The sequence below is a fragment of the Plecotus auritus genome, assembly GCF_963455305.1.
Source record: "Plecotus auritus genome assembly, chromosome: 9".
Lineage (NCBI taxonomy): Eukaryota > Metazoa > Chordata > Mammalia > Chiroptera > Vespertilionidae > Plecotus > Plecotus auritus.
This window is the reverse complement of record NC_137783.1, coordinates 76,974,684-76,989,749: the sequence shown is the minus strand read 5'-3', so window position 1 is coordinate 76,989,749 and position 15,066 is coordinate 76,974,684. Positions and strand designations below refer to the sequence as shown.

The 15,066-nt window shown below is 36.5% G+C and overlaps 1 protein-coding gene across 2 annotated transcripts in view; it reads right to left on the bottom strand.

Moving 5' to 3' along the window:
* Positions 1-15,066, bottom strand: part of DYNC2H1 (dynein cytoplasmic 2 heavy chain 1) — a 378,097-nt gene that overhangs the window by 117,497 nt on the left and 245,534 nt on the right. For both annotated transcript variants that reach the window (XM_080641013.1, XM_080641014.1), the window contains 3 exons: positions 9,997-10,157; positions 5,718-5,843; positions 659-769 (listed from right to left, as the gene is read on the bottom strand). In XM_080641013.1, the coding sequence (XP_080497139.1) occupies positions 659-769; positions 5,718-5,843; positions 9,997-10,157 (398 nt within the window). The remainder of the gene's footprint in view (positions 1-658; positions 770-5,717; positions 5,844-9,996; positions 10,158-15,066) is intronic.

The window sequence follows — 15,066 nt, the reverse complement described above, 5'->3', positions numbered from 1 at the left end:
TACCAAGATGAAAAGTTTCTAGAGATCTGTTGCACAATAAGGTACATATAGTTAACACTACTGTACCATACATTCAAAAATGGTTAAAATGATAAATTTCATGTTATATGTCTTTTATTATGATAAAAACAACAAAAAACATGGAGTAAAATTGGAAGAAAAATTTAAATGTATTTTTATAAATGCCATCATATGCTATTATTTATGTACTAGAGGCCCAGTGCACGGATTCATGCACTGGTGGGGTCCCTCGGCATGGCCTGCAGGGGTCAGGCCGAAACCGGTAGTCCAACGCTGCCTGCCACTCCTGCTCATCCCAGCCCCGCTGCACCTGCCACTGCCACTGCTTGGTACACTCGCTGCCACTTCTCTGCGGTCTCCAGCTGCGGTGGCCAGCCATGAGCCCTGCATCTGTGGGAGCACACTGACCACCAGGGGACAGCTCCTGCATTGAGCGTCTGCCCCCTGGTGGTCAGTGCTCCTTATAGCGACCAGTCAAGTGGTCGAACAGTTGCTTAGGCTTTTATATATATAGATATTATACCTCACCTAAATGTAAAGGGAAGTTACGCATAACAGACAGCTGTTTACAGAGCTTTGGAAGGCATGCAGAGATTGCTGTACTTAGACAACTAGTGGTTCAAGTTTTAAATCTTACCTCATATGTTATTTTCAAACTTGATTGTAATAAAATAGGAGTAAAGTTGGGGTGAACTTCTGCAGTGAGCCAAAGACGAAAGGTATCTTTTGGTTGAAGAGTATTCAACTCCTTGTTTATAAAAACAACAACAATAAAAATCTACTTAAATACATACACAAATTTCCATTTTATAAATATACTATTACTAAGTAATTTTTCTTACTAAAATCTTTCTGTGATATCCTGATATATTTCTTCATGTTCTGATTATTAAATATACATCCTCTCTATTATTAGCTTAGATAAGGTAAGAATTTGGACCTAAACCTAGGCCACCAGGCTTGAACTCCAAATTCTGTCACTATTTGTTATGTGACCGTGGGTTCTATGAGTTACACCATTGCTAAGCAAGGATACTAGTAGTACCTACCTCATAGTATTATGTAAAACACTTAAAACTGTCTGATACCTAGTAAGTACAAAGTAAGTATTAGCTATAATTGCTATGCCTAAATTGATAGTCATCTTTAGGCCTTCAGATTCTCATTGCTTTAGTTCATGCTTCCAGGAAAGTTTTATAATGATATCAATTCGTTTATTGATAATTAGTGTATCCTATTGCATATGGTAGAAATTGAAAACTTTACTATACAAATTCATCCATCCATGCTGTATGCTTTAGTCACTATTCACATTTTTATGCTTGTGTCTTTACACATCATATGCTTTCTGCCTGTTAATCTCTTTATAACCTGATGAATTCTTACCCATTTGTCAAAATATAACTTAAACATGCTATCTTAGGGCAATATCTTCTTCAACTCTTCACTACCACAATCCCAAGCAGAATTAATGAATTAATTTTACATTCTGTAAATTATCTTCTATAGTATGGATCATACTACATATTAATTACTAATGTGTTCTCTCTCTTCTAAACTAAGTTCTTAGAGAATAGGTACAAATTTTTATGTAACTAGTACCTAGGACATTTCTTGGCTTTTTTTGTGTACTCACCAAATGTTTATAGAATGAATTAATGAATATTGATAAATACTGATAACTCTAAAAAATATTGATAAATACTGACAGCTCTAAAAAAGAGTGAAGTGGGGAGAAACCAAGATGGCAGCATAGGTAAACACCTAAAATGCTGCCTCGCACAACAATTTCAAAACTACAACTAAAAGACAGAACGGACAACATCCAGAACCACAGGAAAGCTGGCTGAGTGAAAATTCTACAACTAGAAGGAAAGAGAAAAGCTCACAGAGAATTGCAGGTACGGCAAAGGGGCTTTGTGCGCGCAGAGAGGAAGGGCGGCTGAGAGCCTGGCTGACTTTCTCTGGCGGAAGGGGGAAGGAAGCCTCCGACCGCACTGAACCCAGGTTCTGACTGCACTGAACCCCAGTTCCGGGCGAACCCCTGGGGACCCATGCTCTTATGGGGGAAGTCTGGACTCTTGGGCGGAGACTCAAGCTGGGAAAGGCAGAAGTCTGAAGGCGCACGTGGGCCAGTGCGCACAAAGGCTGCGGAGGTTGCCACAGGCTTTCCTTAGTGGAAGGGAGTCAGAGGATCCTGACGGCACTGAGCCCCAGTTCTGACTGCAGTGAACCCCAGTTCCAGGCAAGCCCCTGGGGACCCACGCTCTTGTGGGGTGAGTCTGGACTCTCGGGCAGAGACTCGAGCTGGGGAAAGCGGAGGACTGAAAGCGCACATGTGCGCAAGGGCAAGGCTGACAGGAAGCCAAGACTGAGACTCCACCCCATCCAAGCTGAGCACAGAGGCTATTGCAATTTGGCAAGTCTAATCCTATAAGGCTGTCTCCAGCACCGAACTTCTCCCAGCATAGACACAGCTGATCCTTACAGCCAACTGGCCTGGAGGTCAATTCTTCCCAGTGATACCAACAACAATAAAGACTTAATTACAACAAGGCTGTACACACAGTCCACAAAGGGGTGCACCAAGAGTGTCCACCTCAGGTTAACTGGGGAAGCAGACCCACTGGGCCATATTGGAAACCTAGCACAAATATCTACCTTACCAACTCAGGGAATCAGTGAAAATGCGGGGTCAAAGAATCAGATCACAAACGAAAGAAATGGAGGAAAACAAACGACTGGATATAGAATTCAAAACCACGGTGATAAGACTTTTCAAGAATATCCTAGAAAAGGCCGATAAATATAATGAGACCCTCGAAGATATGAAAAAGGACCAACTAGAAATTAAACATACACTGACTGAAATAAAAAATATTATACAGAGACCCAGAAACAGAATAGAGGAACACAAGAATCAAGCCAAAGAATTGAAATACAAAGAAGCAAAAAACACTCAACCGAAAAAGCAAAAAGCAAAAAAAAAAAATCCAAAAAGTTGAAGATAATGTAAGAAGACTCTGGGACAACTTCAAATGTACCAACTTCAGAATTATGGGGGTGCCAGAAGAAGAGAGAGAGCAAGATACTGAAAACCTATTTGAAGAAATAATGACAGAAAACTTCCCCCACCTGGTGAAAGAAATAGACTTACAAGTCCAGGAAGCCCACAGAACCCCAAACAAAAGGAATCCAAAGAGGACCACACCAAGACACATCATAATTAAAATGCCAAGAGCAAAAGACAAAGAGAGAATATTAAAAGCAGCAAGAGAAAAACAGTTAATTACCTACAAGGGAGCACCCATACGACTGTCAGCTGACTTCTCAACAGAAACTATGCAGGCCAGACGGGAGTGGCAAGAAATTTTCAATGTGATGAATAGCAAGAACCTACAACCAAGATTACTCTACCCAGCAAAGCTATCATTCAGAATTGAAGGGCAGATAAAGAGCTTCACAGATAAGAAAAAGCTGAAGGAGTTCATCACCACCAAACCAGTATTATATGAAATACTGGAAGGTATTCTTAAAGAAGAGGAAGAAGAAAAAAGTAAAGAGAAAAATTATGAACAACAAATACATATCTATCAACAAGCGAACCTAAAAATCAATTGAATTAAAAACCTGAGGAACAGAATAATCTGGTGAATATAATAGAATCAGGGGCATAGAAAGGGAGTGGACTGATAATTCTCAGGGGGAAAGGGGTATGGGGGGTTCATGAAGAGAATGGACAAAAATCATACACCTATGGATGAGGACAGTGGGGGGGAGGTAAGGGCAGAAGGTGGGGTGGGAAATGGGTGGAGGGGAGCTATGGGGGGAAAAAGGAGAAATAATTGTAATAATCTGAATTAAGATTTATTTAAAAAAAAATAAAAAATATGTTTTCTGTGAAAAATAAATAAAAATAAATAAAAATAAAAAAGAGTGAAGTCTAAAATTATTTTAATAAATACATGTATAATACTAACATTCATTAGTAATGTGAAATTTTAGAATTAAGATGACCAAAAAATGGCAAAAGAAGTGACCATAAAAAATATTGTTCTTGCTTAAAATCCTAAGTTATAAAAGTGCCTATACCTAATAATGATTATAAAATGTAAAGTTTTAAAATGTAAGTTTTATAATGTCAAAATATAAAGCTTTGCCTTGGGTTAGCATGTTTTGTAAAAAAGGTAATAGAAACAATGTATTTGTGACATAGTTGGATAAATAAATTTATAAATTTATATCCAAATAATTCATACAAACTTCCCAAAAGAAGAGTAAATTTTTACAATTTTTTAAACTTTTGTAATATAATCTACCCTATACTAGTATACTTCAAAAATTCTAATTAAGTAAACACTTTAATTATATTTTATATAAATTAACAGCAATCAATATACTGTTTAGAACAGAAAGCAAGATTCTAGTATTCACAGGTCTTCTTTACACATTTTAAAACGTCATTCATCAGACATAAAATTTATATTTTTAGACATTAGTATTTCTTACAGAATATTATATTAGTAATGAATATTTAAATATTGATATAAACAGTAGTTCCAAAATCTATATGTTTTGTTGATTATAAGTGAATAATCACCATGGGCCATCGATTCATTCACTCAGTCATTAACTCGTTCCTCAAAGATTTATTGATTACCTATTTTGTGTAAGGTGCTACAGCTGCTATCTTATTAGGACTACACACATTTTTAAAACATCACAACTCTGCTAGGGCCTCCCTCAAGCCACTCTATTCTGTTTGATTCTGTTCCAAATAATACTTATATCAGATTAATTTAACTAATTAATTATTAATTCCTCTGCTAAGGACCTCCTTTGACTATGTCCAAGGACAAAAGTTCCAAGCTCTTCTGCTAGGTTCTCAGGTATTCTGGAACCTAGCCCCTTCCTAGACATCTAACTCCATTGCCCCACACTGCCCTACCCAGGCCCTTCTAGTATATTCAAGGACATCTTGTTTCTTTGTACTGGGCATGAACACAATAGTCATCTATGTTGATCTGGGTTTGCATTAAAACTACCCAGCAATTTGTTTCATCTTAAGATAATTTTCATGTTGGGGCCACTGAGTTAAGTGAAATGATTATTTCAGATTACATCATGGTTGTCTTAGCAGCTAGGTTATTTGTTCTGCAGGTCCCTCTGACTTGTCTACATCTTTTCTCCACATATAGGCACAACCAAACAAGAGCATAAAGAAAAAGTTATGTTATATATAAATAAATATACAATCCTTTAAAGCACTTCATTTTTCTTCTGAAAAAAATTCTCTAAGTCTCCCTTCAATCATGATTAATAATTACCTGGCTTTTTTTAAATGCCTTTAAAAACACATTTTTATTGACTTCCTACTAAAAGATCCATCTTCGTTTGTACACATGTACATATTTTAAAAGAAAATACTTAACAGATTTCAAATTTCTCAAATATTAATTTTTTAAATATCATAATGCATGATATATTTTAATACTGATGTCCCTTGAATATTACTGACTTGAGTATATTATAGATGTACAGGGTATCCCCCAAAATATGTATACACACTTTAACAGCTGATAATTCAATTTTGAAAATGCAATGTATTTTAATAAACACTGCCTTTTAATTATTCAAAGTTTATATATACATTTTGGGGGGACACCCTAAATTATTTGTATATCTATTGAATCTACCTTTTCCAGAACTGGAAGCCAAGATACCACAAGATGTAAGTTTTTCAAACAGAGCCAATCTCCATTGTGAGCACATTCTTTTAGCATTTGAATTGCTAAATCAGCTTGACCTTGACCCATGGCAATCTGCAGAAACAAAACAAAACAAAACAAAAAACTAAAAAACAAATTTGATAATATGTTGTAACATGCAATCAGGGTTCTTAGTTTTTAATAAAAGATATCAGACTCCATATTTTTCTATTTACTAAGATATATTATTATTACAGGTTTGCAAGCTATAAAACAGTATAAAATTATTGAATAATCTTTTGCTCCTTATCCCACCATTTTCTGTAATTTTTACCCTCTCAAAAAAAGACCTTAAAATTTTATTTTTAATATAACTATAGTCTCATTGAATACTTTGAAACTGACTTCTCTGAATTTCTCCAACATTGCATATATTTGGCTCTCAAGCTACTGGTCTAGCTATTTAACTGGCTCATTCACTGGCTGGCCTTTCATCATCTAGCAAATCCTAACATGTCAGTGAGCCTCAAGACTACACTCAGCCCTCTGCTGCTCTATTGTTTCTCAGAGAGAAGAGGTGGGAGGAGAGAGAAAAAGAGAAAAGGGGAGGGGAGAAACTAAAGGGGGAGAGGGAATGAGAATCCTGACCTCACCAGAATTCCATTCCAATTTTTCCAATCCCTTTAGTCCATCTGCACTTAGAACATTCATGTAGTTGAAGAGGCCATCTTATACAACAGAAAACTTCATAGCATTAAAAGTATTCAAGCAGAAGCAGTTTGACTCTAGATTGCATCCAGCACATAAGATTTCTCTATTATTAAAATGCTTGGACAAAGTGACTACTTCAGTCTAAGGTTCTTTAAAATTTAGTCAAGAATCTAATGGCTACATGCCTCTTACCATATCAAGTCTAAAATACTCCATGTTTTTTAAGGACAATTTATATAATACTTGTATATATTTTTTAATATATTTTATTCATTTTTTACAGAGAGGAAGGGAGAGGGATAGTTAGAAACATCAATGAGAGAGAAACATCGATCAGTGCCTCCTGCACACTCCCTACTGGGTATGTGCCCGCAACCAAGGCACATGCCCTTGACCGGAATTGAACCTGGGACCCTTCAGTCCGCAGGCCGACGCTCTGTCCACTGAGCCAAACCAGTTAGGGCTAATACTTGTATATTAATATTGCTATAACTGTGTACATATGTATATACTTTATAAGTATACATATATTGGGAATCCTGGCTCTAATATTTTACTAGGTACATAGTCAAAACATTTATATAAATGGCAAACTATTTTAGAGAGAGAAGGAGGGAGGGAGAAAGAGAGAGAGAAAAAATTTTGTTTTTCAATTAGACTATAAGGTCTTTGAGAGTGGGAACAATGTCTAATTCATTGCATACTAAACCACACAATGAAACAGGTAATAAATACTCATATTGATTTTTTTTTAATATTTTTATTGATTTCAGAGAGGAAGGAAGAGAGAGACAGAAACATCAATTTCTCCTACATGCCTCCCAGTGGGGTTCAAGGCAGAAACTTGGGCATGTGCCTTGACTGGGAATCAAATCGTGACCTCCTGGTTCATAGGTCCATGCTCAACCACTGAGCCATGCCAATCGGGTTTGTTTTTTTTAATTTTCAAGGTCTACTAGTAACCTGGAACTAAGCAAATAGGAGGGATGAAACAAATACTGGTTGAATTGTTTCAATGCACATACTAGTTTGCCATTTATTCAGTTTTTTTGTTTTTATTAATCCTCACCCAAGGATATTTTTTTCCATTGATTTTTAGAGAGAGTGGAAAGGAGGAATGGAGAAGAGAGAGAGAGAAACATCGATGTGAGAGAGATACATTGATCATTTGCTTCCTGCACATGCCCTTTATTGGGAATCAAACTCAGACCCTTCAGTCCACGGGCCAGTGCTCTATCCACTGAGCCAAATCAACCATGGCTAGTTTGCCATTTTAAATGGAATGAAGGAATGTACAACATAATCAGAGTAAGAGGATATTTTGCTGAACTGAAATGGTAACTAAAAATAGAAAATTCAGAAGTTTCCATAAGTCATAAGTGGTGTGAAAACACCTTAAAGGTTCATAAATCCTTAGAAGATATCCTATATAATAAAAGGCTAATATGCAAATCAACTAACAGTGGAAGGACCGGTTGCTATGACGCACACTGACCATCAGGGGGCAGACGCTCATGGCAGGAGCTGCCCCCTGGTGGTCAGTGTGCTCCCATAGGGGGAGCATAGCTCAGCCAGAAGCCGGGCTCACGGCTGCGCTGGTGAACACAGCAGCGGTGGCAGGAGCCTCTCCCGCGTACGCAGCAGCGCTAAGGACATCCGAGGGGTCTCGGACTGCCAGAGACTGCAGGCCAGGCTGAGCCCTGTCCCCCCAAGTGCACGAATGTCATGCACCAGGCCTCTAGTTTATTATAAGAAAAAAATTTTAAAGCACAGCAGGAAAATAAAAAACACACCAGAAGAGAAAAACACACCAGTTTCTTAAATAAAAAATTAATTTTACACTAATAGGTTATTAGCCTTAACATGTATATTCAGCACAGTAACAAAATTTTTAAATGATAGAAGTATAAATAAATACGTATGTATTTAAAGGTTCTCCTACATTAAACAATTTTGCAAGCTCAGTACACAAAACTCAAAAAGTTTAAATACTCAAACCTACTGTGAATGCAAACAGTTTTATCTTTCTACTAACAGTACAACCTATAGAAACAGGCTCCCCTTCCTCAAGACAACTTATTGTAATTGAATACTATTCTAATAAGTATATTAACATAACAAGGACTAAATAAAATTTTCTAAAAGTTATACTGTGCAAAATCTGCACAACTGAGCCTAACTCGGCTATTTTGCTATCATATATTTATGTTCCTCATAACACTCTTTTCATTTTTGGTTGCTGTGAAATATTTGCTTTTTTAACCATCATTACTTTCCCAATGAAAAAGGTTTATTTATTTACTTGTTAAAAATTGAGGGTAAATCAATTTTCAAACTTGATGCAAACTGAATTGAAAAAAGTAGATAATCTGAACAAATTAAAGCTTCTAAATATACCTCAGGAAAAAAATGATATTATCTATATATATAAAAGCCTAAGCGACCATTGCAACCACATGGAAGACCGAACAGGCTGCGTGGGGCAACCAGGCCGGCAGGGGGGTTAGTGAGGGGTGACCAAACAACTGAGCAGCAGGCTGCGTGGGGCGACCAGGCCGGCAGGGGGGACAGTAAGGGGCGACCAGGCCAGCAGGGTTGGGGGGGGCAGTTGGGGATGACTAGGTCGGCAGGAGGGGCAGTTGGGGGTGATTAGGCTGGCACGGGGGCAGTTAGGGGCGATCAGGCAGGCAGGCAGGTGCGCAGTTAGGAGCCAGTGGTCCCAGATTGTGAGAGGGATGTCCAACTGCCAGTTTAGGCCTGACCTCCGAGGGGTCCTGGACTGGAGAGGGTGCAGGCTGGGCTGAGGGGACCATACCCCCATGCACGAATTTCGTGCACCGGGCCTCCAGTATTAGATAATTTATTTTAAATTTATGTATTTCTTTTCTTTCAGGTTTTGTAGGTAAATATTGTTGTGATTTTTTGTAATAGTATCCTAGTAAAATTTTAGGATAAAAATTTGAATAAAAATTATTCAAATGTAAGCAAATATATTAGTTCCAATTACTGTCATCACAAATTACTACCAACTTAGAGCCTTAAAACTAGACAAATTTATTATTTTACCAGACTTCTGGAGGTCAGAAGTCCCACTGGTCTAAAACCAAAGTGTTTGGTTTGAAAATAAGAGTAGTATTAAAAGGGCTGTTCTCTTTCTAAAGCCTCTAGGAGAGAATCTTTCCCCTGCCTTTTCCAGCTTCTACAAGACACATAGATTTGTTTACTCTTGGCCCTCTCACCCACCTTCACAGCAGCAGCTTAAAATCTCATTTCTCTGACCTCTGCTTCTGTCATCACATCTCTGACCTTCACTTGACCCTCTTATAAGAACCCTTGTGATTATATTGGGGCCACCTGGATAATCCAGGATAACCTATCCAAGATGAACTTAATTACATCTGCAAAATTCCTATCACCATGTGAGGCAAATTCACAGGTTCTGAGGATCAGGAAGTGGACACATTGGGAAAACTTTATTTGGTTTACTACAACAAAACATGTCTGTTTCACTAATAGGATCAAATATGTGTAAAAACAGGAGGGTAAAGGCACTCACCTGGTGATAACACTCTCCACTTCTTTCAGCATTAGCAAGTTCTTGAAGCTCCTGAGAAGGATCAGCACCAGGAGAAATGATTATCAAGATGGGCTCAATTTCTAGTGTCTCTTTGTACAAACGTTTGAGATTTAGAGGAAGTGGGGACAACTCTTTCAGACCTAAAAGACATATTAAAGAAATTTAAAAATAAAATTATCAGAGAACTATCTATTAAAACTAATTACATAATACTAGTATGTAACAGAGAGTAATTACATGAATTATAATCCATACATATTAAAGTTTTCACACTCTAAAATCAATCACCCACTAGTAATAACTAAGATTAATTGAATACTTAAAGTGCCAGGCATTTTACTAAATGCTTTAGATCCTTATCATCTAATCTTTACTATACTACAAGGTATCTTGATGACCACATTTAACAGATGAAGAAGCACAGAATCAGCATTGTGGTCTTAATATTCATTTTTCTCCCTACAGGAGATGACCCAACCATCCATCTACACAGCTTTTCCTTCCTGTATGTGATAACAGAGCATCTACTCTGTGCAATGCATATGTGGAATCAGATTTCTACATGATCTGGTAAACAAGTTCACTGTTATGATAAAGGATAAAGTTACTTCTTATATACATGCATTAAGAGAAGAAAAAGTGGTATAGAATGAAAAGAATGTCTAGTTTGCCCAACCAGCATAGCTCAGCATTGACCTATGAACCAGGAGGTCAAGGTTTGATTCCCAGTCAGGGCATATGCTCAGGTTTCAGGCTCCATCGTGCAGGAGGCAACCCATCAATGATTCTCTCTCATCATTGATGTTTCTCTCTCTCTCTCTCTCCCTCTCCATTCCTCTCTGATATCAATAAAAATATTATTTTGTTTAAAAAAAGAATTACTAGTTTAGAGATAGAAATAGCTCTCAGTGTATGTTTGGCTAGCCAAGTGACCTTGTGCAAATCACTAAAACATACTGTCTTGGTTTTCTCAACTGTACTTGTGGCAATGCAATAAGAGGTATTTTCATTCATTCAAACATTCATTTATTTAGGCACAAACTCAATAAACATTCGAGACCAATTAAATGCACTGCCTAATAAAATATATCAAAGTCTTATAACTGCACATGGCCTTTGACTGAGTAATTTAAATTGACAATAACCAATGTAATAAATAATTTAGGATATGAATGCAGAAGCATGTACAAGGACTTTCATTTTAGCTGCTGATATTATTTAAAAACTGGGAGAAAGACATCAAGGAGTCTAATTCAGTAATTTCTGGTAGCCTTATAATGGAATTAAAGTTACAAAAGCAGAGATTTACTGAAAGGCAGGTTACTCAACAGAGCAGACAACATGATTCCATATTGGAATGTATACACATCTATGGGCCTAAAAAGAATAGAAAGATATATGTAAAAATATTAACAATGATGATCTCAAACTGATGGAATAACAGGTCTTTATCTTTTGTTCTTCTATATCTTCTCATAGACCTCTAATTAGATGTATTGTGTGATAAAAATACGTCAAAATATATATAAAGATATTTCCTATAAAATAACTATGAACTAAAATGTGTATTATTTGGAAAATATATGCTGATATATTTAAAATTTTAAATGTGGATTACCATATCATTTCTTAATTTAACAAATGAAAACTGTAAATTCCATGAAAGCAGGAATCATATCTATTTTGTTCACCATTTTCTATCCAGAGTCTACTATAAATTCAATTATTACTTCTCTAGTCAAAATTCCACAGAAGAGAAATACAGGAGCAAAAGTATGTTTACAGTTGTTCATATGGAAAATAATACAATAATTAATAAATAACAATACAAGAATAAACTCTGTTTCACGTTCTCACAACGGAATTTGCCCCACCCCGTATCTGTTCAGTTCATTTTATACAACATTTGTAAGTACTGAAACACTTTGGATTAGAGAAAAAAATCATGAAAAATATCACACCATTTAAGATAACACTGGAGATACATTCATGTCACTTGGAATTCTCTGTTAGCCATTCACCCCACAAAACTCCAATAAAATCTCCACTGCATTTTAAGTGAACTGACTCTGTATATAATCGTTGGTTTCATTAACTCAAGTAATTCTGACTCATGATACCATTATAATTGCAGTGTGAATCATTCAAAACTATTCAATAAAATTAAAGAGCCCAAAATCTTCATTGCACTGTGAATTATCATGGTGTAGAACAACTTGTAAATCACTGATATTACAATCTGACCATTCCTCTGTAAAACATATCACTTATTTTGAAAGAAATATAAAGAACTAAAAATAGTTAAAGAAATAATGTAAACCTTTAACATATCTTACTTAGGTAAAATATTGAGATAGTAAAAAAGAAGTAATTTGCAGTTTAAAAAGAAGAGACTATAACTCCTGCACTTTTCAAGTATCTAAAGTAGAACATTAATATAAAACTATTACAGGTGGTAGGTATAAGAGATTCATGCTTCCTCATTCATCTCATCTTCCCTAACAAGCATCAGATGTACAAAGTTACTCTTCCTTTATTGGAGAGAAAATACAAATTTAAAATGTACCACTAACATCAATAAAAAGAAAGACAATCAGCAATCAATATCTAACTGAATATACCAAGTGGGAAAATATTAACCAAGTGGGAAAATACTCTTTTAAAAAGGGATAAAATACTCAAGTATAAAAGTAAAAAAAAAAAATTGTGGTAGACAGAATTCTAAAGATATCCCTTTCAAGATTCTTATCCCTTAGTTGTTCAATAAAACACTAATCTAGCAACTGCTCGGAAAGGACATTGCAGATATAAGTGGACCAATTTAATCACTTGGTTTCTTAAAAGCAGAAAATTTCCTCCAGCTAAAGTCAAAGTGATAAAGCAGAAGAAAGAAGCAGGAAAGATGAGCCAGAGCAAGAGATCAGAGAGATGTGAAGCATGAGAAGAAATCAATATGCCAAGGCTGGCTTTAAAGATGGTGGAAGAGGATGACAAACAAAAGAATGCGACTGACCTCAAGTGACAGAAGTGGAAATGGGACCCTCAATCCTACAACTGCATGTTGCTGAATTCTGTGAGGAACCTGAATATATTTGGAAATGGATTATTCCCAGAGCCTCCCAATAATAGCCAATACCTGGATTTAGCCTTGGATGACTTGGAGCAAAGGAACCAGGTGAGCCACCAGCCTTTCCTCTTATACATAGACTTCACGAGACAGATTGAGTTATGGAAGCAAGGTACCTGGGACTGGGATGGGTTGCTAAGCATGAATAAGAGATTGTAAAACTAGGAAAATTGCGAGGCTCAAAAAGGCTTTTTGGTGGAGAACTGTTGAGAAGTTTCTGATTCCTATAGATACTGAAGCACCTTCCAAGAACATGTCTTGTAATACTTAAATACACAAAGCATAATATTTTGCTCAGGACAGTTAATAAAAAATCAAAATTAAATCAGAATTACAAAAGGCATAATCATTGCATCTGGTAACAACTATTTTCAAAAAAGTAATGTTGCAGATTTGGCTACCACATAAGGCTTGATTTATAGGAGTAAAGTGGCATGCCTAAAAGATTTGAGGAATGCTATATTAACTTAAATCTGTAAATCAAATCTACTTTTGTTAACACATTTTTTAAAAAAAATATTTTAAATTTTATAGATAAAAAGGATTGCTAAAACTTAATAAAAAATCTTTCCATGTGAGTGATTTTCTTTCTTTTTTTGTGTGTGTTTCACATTTTATTTTATTTTTCCTTTATTGATTAAGGTATTTCATATGTGTCCTTAACCCCCACTGCCCCCCCACCCCACCCCCCACTCATGCCTACACCCTCTGGTGTCTGTGTCCATTGGTTAGGCCCATATGCATGCATACAAGTCCTTTGGTTGATCTCTCCCCCTTACCCACACCCTCCCCTACATTCCCTCTGAGGTTTGACGGTCTGATCGATGCTTCTCTGTCTCTGGATCGGTTTTTGTTCATCAGTTTATGTTGTTCATTATATTCCATAAATGAGTGAGATCATGTGATATTTATCTTTCTCTGACTGGCTCATTTTGTTTAGCATTATGCTTTCCAAGTCCATCCATGCTGTTGCAAATGGTAAGAATTCCTTCTTTTTTACAGCAGTATAGTATTCCATTGTGTAGATGTACCAAGTTTTTTAATCCACTCATCTGCTGATGGGCATTTAGGCTGTTTCCAAATCTTAGCTATGGTCAATTGTGCTGCTATGAACATAAGGGTGCATATATCCTTTCTGATTGGTGTTTCTAGTTTCTTGGGATATATTCCTAGAAGTGGGATCACTGGGTCAAATGGGAGTTCCATTTTTAGTTTTTTGAGGAAACTCCATACTGTTCTCCACAGTGGCTGCACCAGTCTGCATGCCCACCAGCAGCGCACGAGGGTTCCTTTTTCTCCACATCCTTGCCAGCACTTGTCATTTGTTGATTTGTTGATGATAGCCATTCTGACAGGTGTGAAATGATACTTCACTGTCATTTTGATTTGTATCTCTCAGATGATTAGTGACTTTGAGCATGTTTTCATATGTCTCTTGGCCTTCCTTATGTCCTCTTTCGAAAAGGTCCATTACCCATTTTTTTATTGTGTTGTTTATATTCCTTTGGTTAAGTAGTATGAGCTCCCTGTAAAATGTTGGAGATCAAACATTTAAGGGAGATAACATTGGCAAATATGTTCTCCCATGCAGTGGGTTTCTTGTTGTTTTGTTGATGGTTTCTTTTGTTGTGCAGAAGCTTTTTATTTTGATGTAGTCCTATTTGTTTTATTTTCTTTTTAGTTTCCATTGCCCTAGGAGCTGTATTGGTGAAGATATTGCTTCAGCATATGTCTGAGATTTTGCTGCCTGTGGATTCCTCTAAGGTTTTTATCGTTTCCGGTCTAACGTTTAAGTCCTTTATCCATTTTGAGTTTATTTTTGTGTATGGTATAATTTGGTGGTCTAGTTTCATTTTTTTTTTTTGCATGTATCTGTCCAATTTTCCCAACACCATTTATTGAAGAGACTGTCTTGACACCAT